General features: G+C 46.5%; 1 protein-coding gene across 2 annotated transcripts in view; it reads right to left on the bottom strand.

Moving 5' to 3' along the window:
* Window positions 1–19,447, bottom strand: part of DPYD (dihydropyrimidine dehydrogenase) — a 387,253-nt gene that overhangs the window by 346,307 nt on the left and 21,499 nt on the right. For both annotated transcript variants that reach the window (XR_013959430.1, XM_080648192.1), the window contains exon 2: window positions 18,738–18,848. Coding sequence is in view for 1 of the 2 variants with exons in the window: in XM_080648192.1 (XP_080504318.1) it covers window positions 18,738–18,848 (111 nt within the window). In the remaining variant the exon portion in view is untranslated. The remainder of the gene's footprint in view (window positions 1–18,737; window positions 18,849–19,447) is intronic.

Genomic DNA, 19,447 nt, shown 5'->3' with positions numbered 1-19,447 from the left:
CACTCGACAGTTATTTCAAAAGTTCAGAACTAATGAAATGAGTCCTATTCCCCAGAATAATTAGTGAGCATCCGTTCTAAAATTTTAAGTATCGGTAATAAGCAGATTAACATGGAAGGTGTAAATTCAGCGTTCATGAACCCTCCATCTTAAGGCACTAAACATTTCCATGTGATCATGGATTTTTACAAAATATTGATGACATAAAGGTCCAACACAGCAAACAGTAGACACATAGACGTATAGATGTGAACAGACTTCAAAGACGTATACGTTTATGTCAACATCAGAGGTACATGAAACACAAAATCTGCGTCTGAAATGTGTCTCAAATGTGTTATCATCTGTCAGCCCATGATTTCTTTCTTCCTTACAAAAACATGGCCTTCATTTCACAAGGTATGAGCCAAAAGATAAATTCTCTCCCTTTCTCCAATCATCATAAAGTACAAGTGTGTTCTGATTTTCTCTGGTTACGCAGAGAACAGAAGATGAAATGTTGAGATAAGCTCAACATCCGAATAAAAGCCAAGGTCTGAGAAAGGAACCTTATTTTTTTAATTAAGTTTATCGGGGCTGACCGAGGTCACCAAGATTACATAAGGTTTCAGGTGTACAATTCTATGACCCGTCACCCGAGTGTGGCAGTGTGTGGCCACCACCCGTAAAGAAGGAGGTGATCCTTAGGTGCTACCCCAGGAAGCTGTTGCCTGGTGTGCCTGTCACCCTATCAAGCATGTTAGAAACAGCAGGTAAAAATTCCCGTTCTCCGAGTGCTTCGATGCGGATGCGGGAACTTGTAGAAATGTCTGGAAGGAATGAAGGGAAGTGGGCCAGACAAATGTAAAGAAAGGGTGCATTTTCTTGGATGATGAGCTTCTTGACAGATATTCTGGGGGAAAAGTTTCAGTATTTTGTCTGTCGACTGTAATCAACAGTCACAGTTTCCACATTTGCGGATTATTGTGATCTCCCCGGGAACTCTCGGGGGAAGGATCGTGTGCACGGAGTAATTAGCAAACGGGGCACCTGGTTGTTATTGCTGAAGGGGATACTGTCCACTCTGGGGCTCGGAGCACGAACGGGAACGTTGCTAGCCCGGAAGGAGGGGAGGAGCCGGACTCGGAGATTTCAGCAGGTCCTGGTGAGTGACCGAGTTTCTGAAACATCAGTTTGTAGCCTTAGAAACCGGGCTTCTTTCCTCCCAACCAACAGCCAAGTCTCTCTTCTGCAAAATACACAGGACCTTCCACAGCGTCCTGAACAATGTGTGAGCGGCAAACACGCCCGTATGTCTCCCCTGTCAGTCCACGCCCCAACGTAAAAAAAGAAAACACTGAACATTCTGCAGATGACCAGGGAAACCGCATTTTCCTGTTTAGTTTTTCTTTAATTTCAAGCTTTATTTAATAACTACACAATAGCCCTAACCGGTGTGGCTCAGTGGATAGAGCGTCAGCCTGCGGACTGAAGGGTCCCAGGTTCGATTCCGGTCAAGGGCATGTACCTTGGTTGCGGGCACATCCCCAGTAGGGGGTGTGCAGGAGGCAGCTGATGGATGTTTCTCTCCCATCGATGTTTCTGACTCTCTATCTCTCTCCCTTCCTCTCTGTAAAAAATCAATAAAATATATTTTAAAAAAATAACTACACAATATATAACCTTGTTAAACTGGAAAATATGCTGTTACATAACGAGAGGGTCCCCTATCCCCAACCTAACACCTTCTGTGTGCCAGCCACTTACATACAATTACTACCCTTCAACAGTTTTCCAAGCTCACACAACCATATGCTTTATTGTAGTTTTACTGTGTGTGTGTGTGTGTGTGTGTGTGTGTGTGTAGTTGGTTTTTTTTCCAATGAGGTTCGCCTTTTTTAAAATGTTTTATTTTCACCCGTATTCCATTTTCCTTTTATTAATTTTTTTATTGATTTCAGAGAGGAAGGGAGAGGAAGAGAGTGATGGAAACATCAATGACAAGAATCCCTGACCAGCTGCCTCCTGCACGCCCCCCACTGGGGATCGAACCCACGAGACCTGCCCTGGTCGGGGGGTTCTCTACCTTCCCGATTTGTTCCCTTTAATTCTTCCCATTTGGACGTGAGCTATAAAACGCTGCTTCGCTGGGCTCCTTGACGCAGGGCATTTTTCCTTGGCATCCAACGTGCATTCGGGGCTGTGATGGGCTAGCCCAGTGGTCGGCAAACTCATTACTCCACAGAGCCAAATATCAACAGGACAACGATTGAAATTTCTTTGGAGAGCCGAATTTTTTAAACTTAAACTTCTTCTAACGCCACTTCTTCAACATAGACTCGCCCAGGCCGTGGTATTTTGTGGAAGAGCCACACTCAAGGGGCCAAAGAGCCGCATGTGGCTCGCGAGCTGTGGTTTGCCGACCACTGGGCTAGGAGAGCAAGAATGAGCCACGGTCAAGGTAACAGTTCACACCGGACGATGAACAGAAATGCCATCACAGGGTGTGGTCTGCAATGGACTTCTGTTCGCCTCGGCCTTCCTTCCCCCGTTGCCTCTTCAGTCCCGGGCCGTTTGGAATGCATTAGGCCACAGCGTTACTGTCTGTCCTTCATTATTACAGACAGTGTACGGATCAGAGTAAGATGAAGCCACGTTCACCAACGATGCCCAACCCCGGGAGGAAGGAGACCACGGCTGCCCTGCGTCCCGCCTCCCCGTCCTGACCCTTCCCCTCCGGGAGCCACAGCCGCGTCCCCCCCTGCGCCAAGGATCCAGGCGCTGCGGCTTTTTTCTGGATGGGTTTCAGAGACAGAACCGCCAACGTTTTATTTTCCGAAAAGCTGGAAGTACCAACAACTGTACTTTTAGAGCTTCTTAATGAGACAGACAGGAGTGGGGATAGTTTTCTTCGCCACACCCCACGGCGGGAAGGCGGTGGCCCAGGAATTCTCCTTGGAGAAGGGCAAGGGGTGCCGTGTCAGCGGCGGAAAACCGGTATGAGATTAAACCCACTAGAGTGCGTGGCTCCCCCTCACGGAGTGACGTGGAAATCTGGCCTACTTAAGTCTTACAAGATCGGGCGTGATTCGTTAAAAAATAAAACAAAATAAATTGTAAGGAAAACAGTGTATTTACAGTCAGTCCGTGCCCAAAATGCTGCGACGAAAATGAAATTGGAAAATTGAATGAAGAGAGTTGATTATGCAGATTGCGAGGCTCAGATAATTTCCATGTGATGAAAATTACAGTATCGGTTCTTCCATTAATGGCGAGATCAGTCATCCTGGTTCCCAGCGCGAGTCCTTTTATGAGATTATCACAGAGACAAGAGAAGATTGACCGAAAGATTAGCGACCCTTTCATCCCATCATAAAACACAAGTGGCTTAACTTGTCATCAGAAAATACACTCCTCAACGTTTCCATCAACACAGCCCGGGCACGCGGCTGGGCCCGGCTCTCCGGGCGCCCGGGAGCCGCTGCGGCGATTATGTGGATGCGCTTAGGAAGCAAAGACCAAGAGCTGCCGGCCTTTGCCCCTCAGGGCTGTGCCATCTCCGACGCGAAGGCCGAACGGGACAAACAAAATGTTGCTGAGCCCGGCCGGTGTGGCTCGGTGGTTGAGCATTGACCCATGAACCAGGAGGTCAAGGTTTGCTTCCTGGTCAGGGCACACGCCCGGGTTGCAGGCTCGATCCCCAGTGGAGGGCGTGCAGGAGGCAGCCGATCCATGATTCTCTCTCATCATTGATGTTTCTATCTCTTGCTCCCTCCCCTTCCTCTCTGAAATAAAAAAATATATATTTTTTAAAACGTTGCTGAAATGAACCTGTGACATAAATACTTCATTTAAACCAGTCTCCTGCCACCGATGGGCTCACGGCCACCGCATCCCACCGGCCGCCCGACAGCGGCAGGCAGGGAAAAAGGTTGTTGGGTCCCGGCGTAAGCAATTCAAGCGTTTTAATATTAAAATGAGCACATCTGCTCCTCAGCTGACATACCGTGTGTGCTACTTGTTGGTCGTGTTTGTTGTTAATTTTATCACCAGGGCCCACACTCCACAGGAGAAGGGCAGTGCCCACTGCCTGACCCATCCCAGGGTGTCAATGAATGACTAAAAATCATAGTGCGTGGAGACTGCAAAATTTGCATAAATATTAAAATTAAGCGAAGAGAAACTTCCTAGGTAGCCATCTTCCCTGTGGGCTGAAGGCCCAGACCTCATACGGTGTGTAGTAGCTTTATTGGTGCGATTCTTACCAACTGACTGGCTTCCCGGGGGCCAGCGAGAAGCAGATGTTAATTTTTTTAGATAATCATGAGTAGTACATAACGCCATGTATTTCTTGAGTAATTAGAAAGTAATATTTCTATTCAATATATTAAAGAGTTGGGTTGATAAGCTGGTAGCTGCCTTGCCATCTCGTTAGGGTAAAGTTGGCTGCGGTCATAAATGGGAGAGCGGGTCTGAAATCAAACTGTCAATGACCTCATTAGATTTGCAAAGAGAAACATTCTTTCAGCGCTTAATTTTCAAGTGACCATTTCTTAAAATTGCTCTATTGTGGTAAAATATGTACAACCTAAAATGTAACATCAACCATTTTTATTAACGTAATCTTTTTTTTAATATATTTTATTGATTTTATACAGAGAGGAAGGGAGAGGGATAGAGAGCTAGAAACATCGATGAGAGAGAGACATTGATCAGCTACCTCCTGCACACCTCCCACTGGGGATGTGCCCGCAACCAATGTACATGCCCCCGACCGGAATCGAACCCGGGACCCTTCAGTCCGCAGGCCGACGCTCTATCCACTGAGCCAAACTGGTTTCGGCTCAACCATTTTTGATGGGCATTTTCAAGGAAAATTATACTACCCTGCAATTCAAGGTCATTTCTTCTCTCGCTGATACATTATTTTTATCAGAAGACATCTACAGGATATATTCAAATAGTCCAAGTATCTTCATACTGTAAGCATTCCATACATATAACATATATGCATATTACATACACACATATATACATACCCTGCAATTCAGGGACTTACTTTGTGTCGTGATTCTCTACTGAACATAGCTATTAAAACCGTTAGCTTTCCTTCTTACTAATTTCTCTAAGTTTTTATCACAATTATCATGAGTGGGGGTATGAGCCTCTGAAGTAGCTTAAATGTCACCACTGCTACCAAGGTCTGCTCGGGGCTCTGTTACTCAGAGTCCGATTGCTGGGGCCATTGAGCTGGAGGGGCCTTGAGAACGCAGTGAGTGCGGAGTTGAGCTAACACTGCTGTCTATTGATAGAGCGCTGAAGTGAAAATCTATATTGTTTAAAAGACTTCAGAAAAAAACAAAACCGCAACACGAAATTCACATCCTCGGTCGCTCTCAGGCTGGGCTGCAGTTCTGAGCCAGAGCCCTCGTGCTCCGCCGAGATCTCGGTCACCAAGGGCTACCTCCGTCCTGCAGCCCTGGGCGCCCTGGACACGGCCAGCAGCCAGCCGGCCCTCTTCGCTGAGAACCCTTCATCCTCAGCGACCGTGAGGAGCTCCCCGTGCTGCTGGGCTCGAGGCGGACGGCCCCGTCCTCGACCCGGCTTCATCTCTCCCGTCTGTTTCTCACTCTCGATGCGCACACGTGCCCCTCTCAGCCTCCACTTGAGGCTCTCCACGGCCCCTCTCGTTCACAGCGCTCGAGCACGGACAACCTGCTCTATGCGTTTACCCCATTTCGAACGCAATCCACACAACACTGCTTTCTGGGTTCGTACAGCAGCAGTCACTGCCCGCTCCCCAGGCCGGGTGCTCTTAGGCAGTCCAGTGACCTTCTCACGTGCAAGAACATGCGGGTTTCATGGCGGGAATGGTTTCCCTCCTGGTAAGCAATGCGCTTCCCTTCAGTACGGTGAGCAGAGTGGGTCAGCATTCCCCCAACAGAAGCTGACTCCATGCAAACAGGCACTTTTAAGTCAAAACAAAACAGAGCGAAAGCATCCAGGTGCCCTTCTTCGGTGATTGTGAGGAATCCCCTGGTCTGGCTCAAAGCCATGACCGAGGGGACCTCCTGACGAGCCCCGAGGACAGCGGGATGTTGGCTGCAGGAGAACCTGCGTGCCGCCAGCCCAGCTGGAAAGCACACTTGCCTCCTAGGCACGGGTCCCAGCATGCACTCCGGCTGCCTGGGTGGGCCCACGTCAGAGGTAGGTTAAAGGGTAGCCGCTTTCTCTCCTTAAAAAGCCAGATGTCCAGTGTGTGCCTTAAATAGACACCCGTCATGTTTGCCTCCGTAAGCCATTCGCATGAACTCGATGTGTGTGGATTTACTAGACAAAAATGAATACTTCTAGAGTTTATTCTAAGTATGCTAGCTCTCTGTCCTCATAAAGCTTCAGTTTTAACTGAGGGGAGGGAGAGGACACAAACATATACTTAAAAGATCTCTGTGTGAGATGGCGCACATACCCAGGTCCAGTGCCAGCATGCAACACCGACAGCACGGCCAGTGTCCCCTGCTTTGGGGGGAGAAAAGGCGGTAATGCGACGGGAAGACCTGGGCCTGCTACAAGCCGGTGGTCCAGGAAGGTCCGCCGAAGGTCCCGAGGGAAGGAAAAGGGACTGCAGAGACCCTGCGGTGGCTGGGAGCTTGGCTAATGCCAAGGAAAATAAATAATAATAATAAATAAGACAGGGGGCCTCAAGTAGGAGAAATAAGGTCATAATGATAGAAAGTGACACAGGACAGGTGGACAAGGCCTGGACCACGCAGACCTTCTAAACCAGGGGTCCTCAAACTTTTTAAACAGGGGGCCAGGTCCCTGTCCCTCAGACCATTGGAGGGCCGGACTATAGTTTAAAAAAAAAACTATGAACAAATTCCTATGCGCACTGCGGGCCCGGGACGCGTCGGCTGCTAAGCAGGACAGGCAGCGGCACCCGGCGGGCCGGATCAATGTCAGAGGCTCTCCACGGCCCCTCTCGTTCACAGCGCTCGAGCACGGACAACCACATGTGGCCGGCGGGCCGTAGTTTGAGGACCCCTGTTAAATCTAAACCATGAGAAGGATGTGCGGTTATGGAACCCGCAAGAAGCCTTCGCCTGGAGGAGGGGATGAGCATCCTTGTCTCAAAAGCACAGGAACCAACCGTCATCCTGCTTTCCGTGAAAGTGCGCTTCCTGGCTTTCTAATATTGCGACGGAAATATCAGCTCATCGTGTGTTTCTGTATTCATCAGAAAGTGTAGAGTTCTTTCAGAAATAGCACAACGGTCACCTTTTAGTTCATGGAATTAAATAAGAGGGAGAAGAAGTGAGCGGGGTCGGCCACCCCAGCTATTGTGTGTAATTTTCACCCTCAAATCTGACTAGAGGACTCACCTCTCACTTAAGAATCAGTCCTGTATTTCCAGCTGAGTGCCAGGCAGGTAGACCTGGGCCATGCCACACACCACGTTTGACACTGAACTCTGTATTTTTCCTCAAAATAGATTATTTTCTCCCAGGAACCACAAAATACGTGCGGGATAGAGTGACAGCTGAAAACTAACAATCCGATCACTCCAAAAAACATCAAGTCAGGATTCAAACAAAAACTAACTCCATTTTTTTATTTCTTAAGTACAGAGAAGGTGTAGCATTAAAAATGAAGGTAAATAAATAAAACTGTAAAAAATTTTAGGCAATTTATAATATAACTGTCCTTAATATATCTATGCAGCTTATTGAAATATTCAAAATTACTCTTAAAAGAGATCTTTCTTACTATCTAAAAAGGCGTTATGCACCAGCGTGTCCTAACAAAATGACGAAGGGGTTTTTAGACAGAAAGTGAAAGCATGCTACAGTTATCAGCTTATGGGAACGAACCTGACTCCACATTTGACTCTGGTATTTATGGACTGTGTAGAGAAGTCATTAATAAAACGTAATATTACATACCTACAGAATCAAAATATAGTGCATGACTTATTAGGCCAGAAATAATAAAAACCTCAGCAACTGAAAAGAAAGTATGGGCGTGATGAGGGTAGGGTGGGGCCTAAGACAGCATCCAAATACAAGTCCAAATACTCCAATTAAATGTAAATGTAAAATGGTTAAAGTTCTCTACTGAAAGACAAAGATTCTCCAAACTGAAAATTGACAAAATAATAAGACATACCTCCATATCACATGACAATTTAACAATAAAAGAATCAGCCAGGCAGATGCAAAGCCCAAGACTGTATTCTATTGATAAATGGTAAAATCCCCCCAAAAGATAAAATTGTAGGAAACTGAGATTGTAGAAAAGATAGCATTTAAAATATTTTAAAATAGTATTGATGGGGAAGTCTCATACATCTCTCTGTTTAACAACGAGAAAATATCATTTCTGTTTAGGAACATATTAAAGATGGTGACTATTCTCTTAAAATGTCATATTGAGTAAAAGCAATAAAATAAATCAGAACAGTCCATCCTTTAAGAGAATATGAAAGTGCCACCGTAGAGGAGATAAGAGGTTGCGCTGTGAAATGCAATTACATTTTATGTTATTAGGGCAGCAAATATACTAAAAGGAGTTTCCTTTTATGTGTACGTAGCATGTAAATATCAACATCGATATTAAATGAACATATAAATATGCATGTGTATTATACACATTTAAATTGCCTATCTAAAAAATACTAACATAAATCTATATTATATGAAATGACTAATTTATACAATTATCCTTAATTGGACATGAATCAATGCTACTCCTGTCATCGTTATAAAAGAGAAACTGTCGTGTAACTAACAGCAAGAAGTATGTCACCCTCCGTGTGTCACCATTAGTCAGCGTCTTAGATGTTTGTGTGGGAGAAGCTCAAATAAAACCAGAGTTTTCAGAGGAAAACAATAAGGAGAGAGTAAAGGCTTTTCTATGCACTATGAGATTATGGCTCCTGTTTCCAGATATTTGAAATGAAATGATTCCTTTACTGACTTATAACTAATAACTAAAGGTTAGATAGACGGCAGAGATTTCTTACACACGTCCAGAAAATAACCTGACATGGGTAACTATGTGAAAGGCCTTCACAACATCCACTGTGCAGCTCCAGGGCATTAGCCATGTAAATTATCACATGACTGTGATACGAAAGGCATTCAAATAACATGTCGTATGATATGTGATTACATGGAACACGTACATGTTATTTTATGTGGACAAAATGAGGTCAGACACTAAGATACAGGCTATAATCCCATTTTTAATAAAAATACGGAAGCACAGACTAAGACTGAAACACACTTGGAAGTGATGGTGACTCTGGAAGGATTTCAAGTGATTGTGTTTTTTCTCTTCCTATTAATTTCCTAAAAATCTCTGTCCTTCCATAAACCCTCCCATAGCGCAGTCTGGCTGAATTCTCGCTCTGTGCTGGCATTATGGTCCTTTTCCTCAGATGGGGAAACTGAGGACCAGGGGTTCCAATACCTCGCCGACGGCTTCCTGGGTAGAAGCTGAGAGCCTAGACCGGCACCTTCCCGGTTTGGTACAAGGATGTACGGAAGCATCCACAAATGAGACCTGAATTATCTCCATGGTTTTCCCAGCGCTGTCAAGGCTCCATGAAAACTGAAAGGCACCGAGATGAACTTAAGGGTTGCCATGCTTGGAGTCTGTCGCCACGTTCAGCTCTGGCGCCCAGCGTGCACGGGGACAGGAACACCACGGGCAGGTACCGGTTCCACAGCCAGGCCAGAACACAGCTTTGCCCCAAGACACGAGTCTCTCCCAAACTTGGAATTGTGTGACTTTCCCGTAACAACATCAAAGATCACGTGCTGGTGGTGTCCTCAGGAGCACTGAGAAATTTCCTGCCTGAGAAGCAAAGGACTGAGGGGAAAAAATTATAGGCCATTACGGCATGCTAATAAAGCAAATTAGATAAACAAACACGAGGCATGGGAAGGGAGAAAGAGCAAATGCAGGCGGCAGAGGACGGTGATAGAGAGTAATGGATGGCGCTCTCCGCGGCTGAAACTGCACGGGCTGAGCCGTCTGGGGAAGATGCGTCATCCGGTTTGCAAGTTACAAGGGATTCTTACAGAGCGCGTGCGGGGTGCACAGCTGACGCTGCGGGCGATTGCAGCAGGTTTCTAAATATCTGATTAAGGTCACGCGCAATTACAGTGGGGACAGAAGACTTCCGCACGGCTCCCACGAATGGCAAGATGCAGGTTAAAGTCCCAGTTTCCTCTGCTCCTCAACCTAAAATGTCGGTATTAATTAAGGGAGTAAATTAAGATATGCTTAGCTAAATTCCTAGTTATGAAAATGGAGCCAAGCCTCTTTATTAGGACATTATTCACGTCGACAATGCTTCTTAATGAACTATTTTGTGCTTTCATTCAACAGTCCTTTTATTTCATATAAATTATTTAACATAAATGGATTTTCACAGCAGAATCTGATTTTAAATCTCTAAAAAAAATCAATGCCAGATACCAGAGTAACTGAATAGGAGGAAAAAGGAGATGAGGAACAATATGAGGGGTCTATGCAACCAGGAGAGATAAGAAATACATGGGATCATGATGGGGAGGGGAAGGTAAGTACCAGAAATATCATTCTTAGAATTAAGTCTCCTATTTTTTTCCCCCAACTTAATTTCATCATGCAAATTGCCTACTAAAAGCCATCAGGCTGGGTGATTTTTGTATTTCATTGTTTATAACTATAACTCCACCATCTGTTCTTCTATAAATGATATATTAAAAATCAAATCGACGATTTTTTAAATACATGTCTTTTTTCAGACTATATCTCCCATGATTCCTTACCAATTTGCTAACGAAAGGGCAAAGTGCACTGTCCTCTTTTTTTTTTTTTAATTGTGTAATAAAACAAAACAACTCACTCTGTGGAAAACAGTGCAGAATAGAATCCTGACATCTTTTCCAAGTGAAGTCTATCACCGTTTCATCATTTGAAAAGCAATGATGCTCGCCCAGCAGGCGTGGCTCCGTGGTGGGTGTTGACCTATGAACCAGGAGGTCACGGTTTGATTCCCAGACCGGGCACATGCCCGGGTTGTGAGCTCGATACCCAGTAGGGGGCATGCAGGAGGCGGCTGATCAATGAGTCATCACTGACGTTTCTATTTCTCTCTCCCTCTCCCTTCCTCTCTGAAATCGATAAAAATATTTTAAAAAAGCAATGATGCTCTACAGATAATATGTGATAAAGGCAGTAGCCATAACTACAGTAATATATGTTCACTGCAGCATTATTCATGGAAACAGCCGAAGCAACCTTTGACAGGACTACACGGAGACGTGGTCCATATACGCAATGGAATACCACTCAGCCATAAGCGAGATCAAGTACAGCCATTTGAGACAACATGGATGGATCTTGAGAATATCATGCTAAGTGAAATGCCGGACGGGAACAAGTCAAAAACCATGTGATTTTATACCCTCATAGGTGGGATATAAAACGTGAACAACAAATGAACAAACCAACGAATACTCACAGACACAGACACAGTATGGTGGTTACCAGAAGGAAGGGGGGCTGGGTAACGGGGTCAAACACACGGTGACAGGAGGCGATGGACGGTGGTGATAAGTGCACACTGCTACGCACAGGCACCCACCCTCCCTGACGCCCGCTCACCCCGTTCTGATCCACCCACTCGGGTGTCAGGCCTCCCACGTGGGTTCCACCCGTTGGTGCCTGGACAGGCGGGCGATGGGGAAGCCAGACGCCCACTTGGAAGGCAGCGAAGCCGGGGCTCTGATTTGCTCTGGGCACCAAAAACCTGTTTGCCAAAGTCAGCTTTACTAGACCACTGGGCTCTGAAGACCACGGAGCGCATTTCTTTGGTTCAGAGTGCTCTGCTTTCTCACAGGCTAAGGTATTTGTTTGCAAACGCTTCATTAGTACCTTCTAAAACATACACGCTCTGTGTCCACAGACGTGGTCTTTGCGTGTGCCTGTTTTATTGCGTGGCACCCGCTGACCTGCGATGCATCCGGCAATTCCGGTTCACTGTCGGTGACTGCGCACAGGTTCCTGCACAAACAAATCGCATCTGTCTGCTTCCGCATCTTTGGGGCCCCTTCTCCACACCTCTGCCCTAGCACGTAATCTCTCTCAGCCTCTGTCCAATGCGGAGAGGCAAGGAGAGGGGGGAGCCCTCAGCGCCCTGCAGGGCTCGCCAGCGTGGAATCTCCGAGACAAGGCAGAGCTGTCCACCGGGATGAGGCTGGGCAGGGCCCGGCAACGCACTGGAGCTTTTCGGAGAAAGGAGAGGATGTGGCAACAAAATAAATAAAAACCACAGGAATGTCATTCGTTCCAATTTGATGCACACAGTAGCAAGTGCTCAAGAAAATCTGGAATCTGGCAGGCCGGTGTGGCTTAGTGGTTGAGCGTTGACCTATGAACCAAGTTCGATTCCTGGTCAGGGCACATACCCAGGTTGTGGGCTCGATCCCCAGTGGGGGGCGTGCAGGAGGCAGCCACGCAACGGGTGTTTCTCTTTCATCGATGTTTCTCTCTCTCTGTCCCTCTCCCATCCTGAAAATTAATAAAAACATAATTTTTAAAAAATCTAGTATCTCGCCCTTGCCGGTTTGGCTCAGTGAATAGAGCACTGGCCTGCAGACCGAAGGGTCCCGGGTTCGATTCTGGTCAAGGCCTAGGTCGTGGGCTCGATCCCCACTAGGGGGCATGCAGGAGGTAACCGATCCATGATTCTCTCTCATCGATGATGTTTCTCTCTCTCTCTCTCTCCCTCCCTCTCCCTTCCTCTCTGAAATCGATAAAAAAAAAAAGTATGTGTCTATCATTTTAAAAAAATCTATTATCTGTTTCTTTCCATCTCTCTCCCCTACCTCTCCCTCCCTCTCCCTCCCTCTCCCTCTCTCTCCCTCCCTCTCTCTCTCTCTCTCTCTCTCTCTCTCACACACACACACACACACACACACACACACACACACACACACTTTGCTGCCAGGAAATTTCTGAGCAATAACGGAAATGCTGTTTTCCACTCCCGTCCGTAACATCCCCCCGCTCATTACCTCTCCGAGTCCTCCCCGTATGTAGTGCCCCGCTCGCTCTGCAGCCGCGGCCACGAGGGACCGGCACACGTGGACACAGAAGCAGCCCGAGCAGCAGCCCGGGGCGCCGTAATGAGCGGTAATAGCGCTGCCAGGGAACTGCACGGGAGCCGGCGCCGTGTGAGGACAGCAGGCAAATTGACTCAATTACTCCGAAGAACAACTGTATCAGGTAGATGCTATGATGACCCTCATCTCGCAGAGGAAATGGAGGCAGAAAGAGATTAAGGCATTCGCTCCAGGTCACGCAGCCAGTAAATGGCAGAACCAATCATTGAGCCCAATTAGCTGATCTCTGGGGCTCGCTCTCAGCCAGCCTTTCCGGGGAGAGGTCACCCCCGTTGCTCTCGCTGTCCCCTTCCGGAAAAGCCCGCCCGCAAACACAAGCAGCTAGCTTTGAAGGGAACGTTTCCTCCCTTTGGCTAAGAATACGAAAAGGAAACACGCTTTACTTCGGGGGAAGTCGCTTGCAGTCCACTTGAAACCCTGACTCGACAACTGCACGTCATTCTAATGAACAATAAAGTCGGTTTAAAAAAAAAAAAAAGAAACCGAGCCAGCACTGAACGGTTATAAAAATTTCCAACTAAAAAGGAGCGAAATAAGGGCGGACGGCTGACAATTACAAAGGAGTTTAATTTGTGTGTCACGTGGGCCTGGAGAGCTGTGATCCGTCTGAAATAAATAATAAGGGCAACTTTCTGGAAACAACCTCGGGAAATCGGGAGTTAACCCTCTTCCTTCTTGCTCGGCAATGAACATTTTATTACATATTTCTGCCCAGAGAATAAACCTCTGACAAAGCCGCTCGTTCTAAGTGTGGGAAGAAGCACCAAGAAAACGCATCCTTCCAAAGAGACGTCCTAACGCTGTATTTCTTAAAAACCCTAAATTCCGGCATGGAGCAAAGAACGCGCTTTCCCCGAGGCGGCACGCACGGCCCTGGATGAAACAAGCCGAAAGCAGAGCTTCCCAACACAGCGCAGCGCTGGCACCGCCCTCGCGGCCACGCCTGTGACCGTCCCCTGCACGACCTTCCGCGATCTCTCTGTCCTCCCCTCACCCGCTACTCTCCGCCGTTCGGTACTGAAATTGGTTCCGGCCTCAAGGTCATCGGCTCCCTCCTCTTCGCCCTTTCCCCTCTCTGTTGTCCACTCTGGGGGCACAGACCCCTCTTCTCTGTCTCGCCCTCCGCCACCTGTATTTTCACCTTTAATTCTGTTTTCTCAGGGAGGCCGGGATACACACTCCAGGTGTGGCTCTCGTGGCTGGCTCTTCGGACAGGGGTTGGTGGTGACTGAACTGAATGGCTGTGTGAATGATGGCAAATGGTTAGCAGGGGTCCTCACACTTTTTAAACGGGGGGCCAGTTCCCTGTCCCTCAGACCGTTGGAGGGCCGGACTATAGTTTAAAAAAAAAACTATGAACACATTCCTATGCGCACTGCGGGCCCGGGACGCGTCGGCTGCTCAGCAGGACAGGCAGCGGCACCCGGCGGGCCGGATCAATGTCCTCGGCGGGCCGCATGTGGCCCGTGGGCCGTAGTTTGAGGACGCCTGGTAGGGCAAGACGAGTGTGTGATCCTCCCCGCCACTACTTGTCACAATGGCCGGCACGTAGTAGGTCTTCCATTAATGTTTCGTCATCAGTGACACTGCACCAGTCGCATTTCAAGCAAGTATTTCTCCTCTGCAAGTCTTCCAACGCGGTAGGCTGACCGCTCTCCAGCGGGGCGAGGCACCCCTAGAAGCGGGATGCAACACACGCCTTTGGAGGTCACCGCTGCGGAGGCAGCTCACTTCCGGCCGCTGAGCTGACGCCCAGAGGTGTTCAGGGGACGCGCTGCGAGCCCACACCTCCGATTCAGATGCTAAGGACTAAGGCAGGGTGTGCTCTGTCTTCGGGCAGAATCTGCGCTCACCCGTAATTCTCCTCTGGAATCCATAACCAGGCCTGAAGCCTGCGGCCCAAACTGCCTTCCCGCGGGCAGCACGTTACTAGGGGAGGTGCACTGGTTCAGCGTCAGCATTCCCCATTTCAAAAGGACAGAGTCTGCACCTGTCTAAACGGGGGGAGGTTTTAGGCTCGGAATCCCCGTCTATACTTTTATTTACTTACGAGAGGCCCGATGCACGAAATTCGTGCAAGGGGCTCGGTCCTCGCAGCCCCGGCTTCGTCCGGAAGGTCATGGGGAAGGTTGTCCCGCTGTTCAGTCTAATTAGCCTATTCGCTCTTTATTATATAAGATTTTTTTTTTTTTTTTTTTTTTTTTTTACCGTGAGCCCCTACTAAGTGCCAAGTGTTTGGAACAATTTAACTAAAATTCTTGAAAACCCATCTACCAATGGGCTGCCTTGACTTGCCACCCTTTTCAGGTTCACCCAGGATGTTTTCTGATGTACGCCATCTTTTTGGCCTTAAAAAATCAGTCATGGAAATCTGAGTGCAAAAATATTTATCAATTGGGACAGTTCCACGTCTTCAGAAACGGCAAAAATAAACAGCGGTTACGGAACACCTGCCTGAGAGATCCTGGAAATAACTGCTTTGTGCTCCATTAACCAGCATAAACACGTTTGCCAGTGTAAATCCCCTGCTGAATGCAGAGCCTCCAATTAGTACGAGGATGGATCTGAACTGCCAAGGGAGGCCCTTCCGGAGTGAATTTCACAACTGCCTTTCCGAAGGGCACTTCCGGGGGTCAGATGCCTGCGCTCTAAGAACGGCCCACGTCTAACGTATGAACACCAGATGCGTGTCCACTAGGTCACTTTAGACTACCGTTCCTGCGGATTTTCACTCATCTTCGAGCAGCATTCACTGCGGTGCCTGGAATATGGCCGATTCGAGGACCCAGGTGGGAAGAAGAAAGGCAGAAGGGGAGACGTCAGACAAGGTCTCGGGGAAAACACCCCGGGGACCTCAAAGGAACCCCACCCCCCAGCCCGGCGCGAACCTGCAAATGGCAATACGTCCGTGATTCCTGAGCCCAACCGAAACAGACCGCTGTCAAGCCCAAGCAAGAGAGATTTTCTTGAAAAGCAGAGAAAATCAAAGGAAATAAGTAAACCCTTTATATCTGCTGGTCAGAGATTGGCAGGAAATGAACCTCCCGGAAGGCGGTCTTCGGGAATGATGTAAGATTACTGGTCATGAATACGGCAACCGGTCCAGTCCGTGGTTCCCTTACCTCGCGTGGATCTAGTTTAACATGATGCTATTTATCTTTTCTCGGAACACGGGACATACCAGAGACAACACACAGGGGCACAGGACCAGCATTCTAGAAGCCACACTGAGCCATCTGTAATGCGCTTAAGTAATCATTTAACGTTTTCTGCAAAGTCTTTCTCATCAGTGAAACGAGGAAACAAATCTGAGTTGTCCATTTCACCACAGCGAGACTCAGGTGCAAGGTGAAGGTGCTCTGGACACAGTTCACCAGCAGACTAACAAGCATGTAGCCCTCAGTGGGCACCAACTCTTCTAGAAGGTGTGGACACAGTTAGGGAAACCCAACCCAACCATCCCTGCCCCACCCCCGGACTTCATACTCTGGTGGGAAAAGACGGACCATAATCCAACCATCCCTGCCCCGCCCCCGGACTTCATACTCTGGTGGGAAAAGACGGACCATAATCCAACCATCCCTGCCCCGCCCCGGACTTCATACTCTGGTGGGAAAAGACGGACCATAATCCAACCATCCCTGCCCCGCCCCGGACTTCATACTCTGGTGGGAAAAGACGGACCATAACCCAACCATCCCTGCCCCGCCCCCGGACTTCATACTCTGGTGGGAAAAGACGGACCATAAGCCAACCATCCCTGCCCCGCCCCCGGACTTCATACTCTGGTGGGAAAAGACGGACCATAACTGAATTAGTGAGTGCAACGCAGAGGGCGTCACCGATGAGCAGGGAGACTACGGGGAGCGAGGGACGGGCTGGGCAGAGTTTTCAATAGGCGCCTGGAGAAGGCCTTGCTGAGCCAGGAAGAAACGGAGCAAACTCTGAGAAAGCTGGAAACCCCCTGAAAGATGCTGAGCGGGGAATTTGGAAAGGAGTCTTCAGACGTTTTATTAAGAAGAGACTCTATGGCCAGATCCCATATTAAAGTTTTTCTATCTAAAAAGAAGGAAAGACTTAGGGTTAGGGGTAGGCCTAGGGCTAGGAAAAAAAAAGAAAAAATACATCTATAGATAGATAGATGATAGATAGATAGATGATAGATGATAGATGATAGATGATAGATAGATAGATAGATAGATAGATGATAGATAGATGATAGATAGATGATAGATAGATGATAGATAGATAGAGAGATAGATGATAGATGATAGATGATAGATGATAGATAGATAGATGATAGATGATAGATGATAGATAGATAGATAGATAGATAGATAGATAGATAGAATTAGAAAGAAAGAGTCTACCAGGAAAGGGCAGAAGCGTGGAAACCAGGTCAAGGCTATTGAAATGATCCAGGTGAGAGACAATGGTGGTGACTTAGCAAGGTTGGTATGATTAAGTGATGACAGGTAATGATTCTGGATATATCTGAAGGCAAAGCCAAAAGGACCTTCTAATTAGGTAGAAAGGTGAGAGAAATGACAATTTTTTGCCGTCAGTGAAGGAGTAGGTAATGATGACCTCAAGAAGAATAGGTTTTAGAGATAAGATCATAATTTGGATTTTCAACATGTTAAGTTTGAGATGCCTCTTAGACATATAAATGCACACAATCATTATTAAACACAGTGACATTTCATGCTTTTTCATGAATAAAGATTGTGAGTATTTTTCCAGATTGTTAATGGTTTCAAAAATAATTTTAACTGTTGAATACTTTACCACTGAGTGGATTTTCCCTACCTTATGAAATGTACAAGTACAAAGGAAACAAGTACATCAAAATGAATTGAAATCATTGTATTGGACAGTATACAAAACAATACCAAGAGAACGAATGTTAAATAAGCTTATACTATTGTCTCACTAATTTGAGACAATTAATGTGGGGGGAATTAATTTTGGGAAATCAGGTTGAACGAAAATTGGTGTACAAATTTAAAGATGTATACCCCCTAAGATGGCACGTTAAATGTTTCCTTTGAGGATGTACTTGACCCCAATCGCTGGTTTCACAGTCCCAGCCTGAAGTCTCCTCAGAGGCCCAGTTAAATAATGCTCTAACAATGAGTAAGCTCCGAGATCTCACCTGGATATACTATGACAGGTTCATATTAAACATCTCATGCTCACATGTTCCCCCAAAGCACACTTCCTGAGTGTCTACATTTGTTTACCCTCTTCAGTTGAATTACATCAGTAATAGACACTCTTCTGTACCACTGTGTCATTATCCAAACTATTTTAAGAGAAATTTTATAGATTTTTAAGAAAATTAATTTGGGCACCAAACTAAATTTATAGGATGTTTAACTGTTTCCACAGATCTTTTAAAGCAGTAAAATTGAACACACTTTGAGATGATTCTAATATAAAATATTAAAAAACATTTTTAAAAACCACAGCTGTACTTTACTCATACTTAAGTGTATTTCTAAGTAAATGTAAAATCTTGCCTTACGTAAAGCGAGATCACTTTTCAGCGTGCCATCATCATACATCAGCGGTACTTACAAAGCAGTTCTTATCAGGGTTTCTTTTCCAATGTTTCTTGTCTAATTTCTTGGCCGAAGTCGAATGCAGAGTTGCGTGAGTCTGTATTCGAGGATTTAAAGCCAGGATGCTCTAAAGACAGTATAAACAAGATATAAACATATGTAAATATGTTGGTATTAAAAATAAATAAAAAAAATTATCTCGATTATTACCCACACAGACCCAAAGGCAGACATACACTGTAAATGTTGCTTTCCCCTTCTGCTACTGGGATTCCACAATAAACTTACTGCAGGTAACCACTTATTAGGTGATATCCGAGCTGAGTGAAAAACCACAAGGACTGCAATGACAAATTTGCTAAAGGGCCTTGGCAGTAGATCTGAACCGGTGGAAGAAAGCAGCAGCAAACTTAAAGAGAGGTTATGCAATCCGATGAACAGAGAGAAAAAGGTATGAGAAGCATTAAGAAAGCCTGAAAGATGTGTGATGCACTATTAAGCACACCAAAACACGGTGATGGGATTACCAGGAGAGGAAGGGAAGGAGGTGAAAAATGTAAAAAGTAATAATGGCTGAAAACTTTCCAAATTTGATTTTAAAAACAGAGGAAACACTCAACTGTACATCCAGAAGCTCAACCAATGTGAAGTAGGATAAATGCAAAGAGATTCACACATAGACACAGTAGCAAAAATGCTAAAGGTCAACACCAAAAAGAACACCTT

Source organism: Plecotus auritus (assembly GCF_963455305.1).
Source record: "Plecotus auritus genome assembly, chromosome: 12".
Classification (NCBI taxonomy): domain Eukaryota; kingdom Metazoa; phylum Chordata; class Mammalia; order Chiroptera; family Vespertilionidae; genus Plecotus; species Plecotus auritus.
This window is presented reverse-complemented; position numbering and strand designations above follow the sequence as displayed.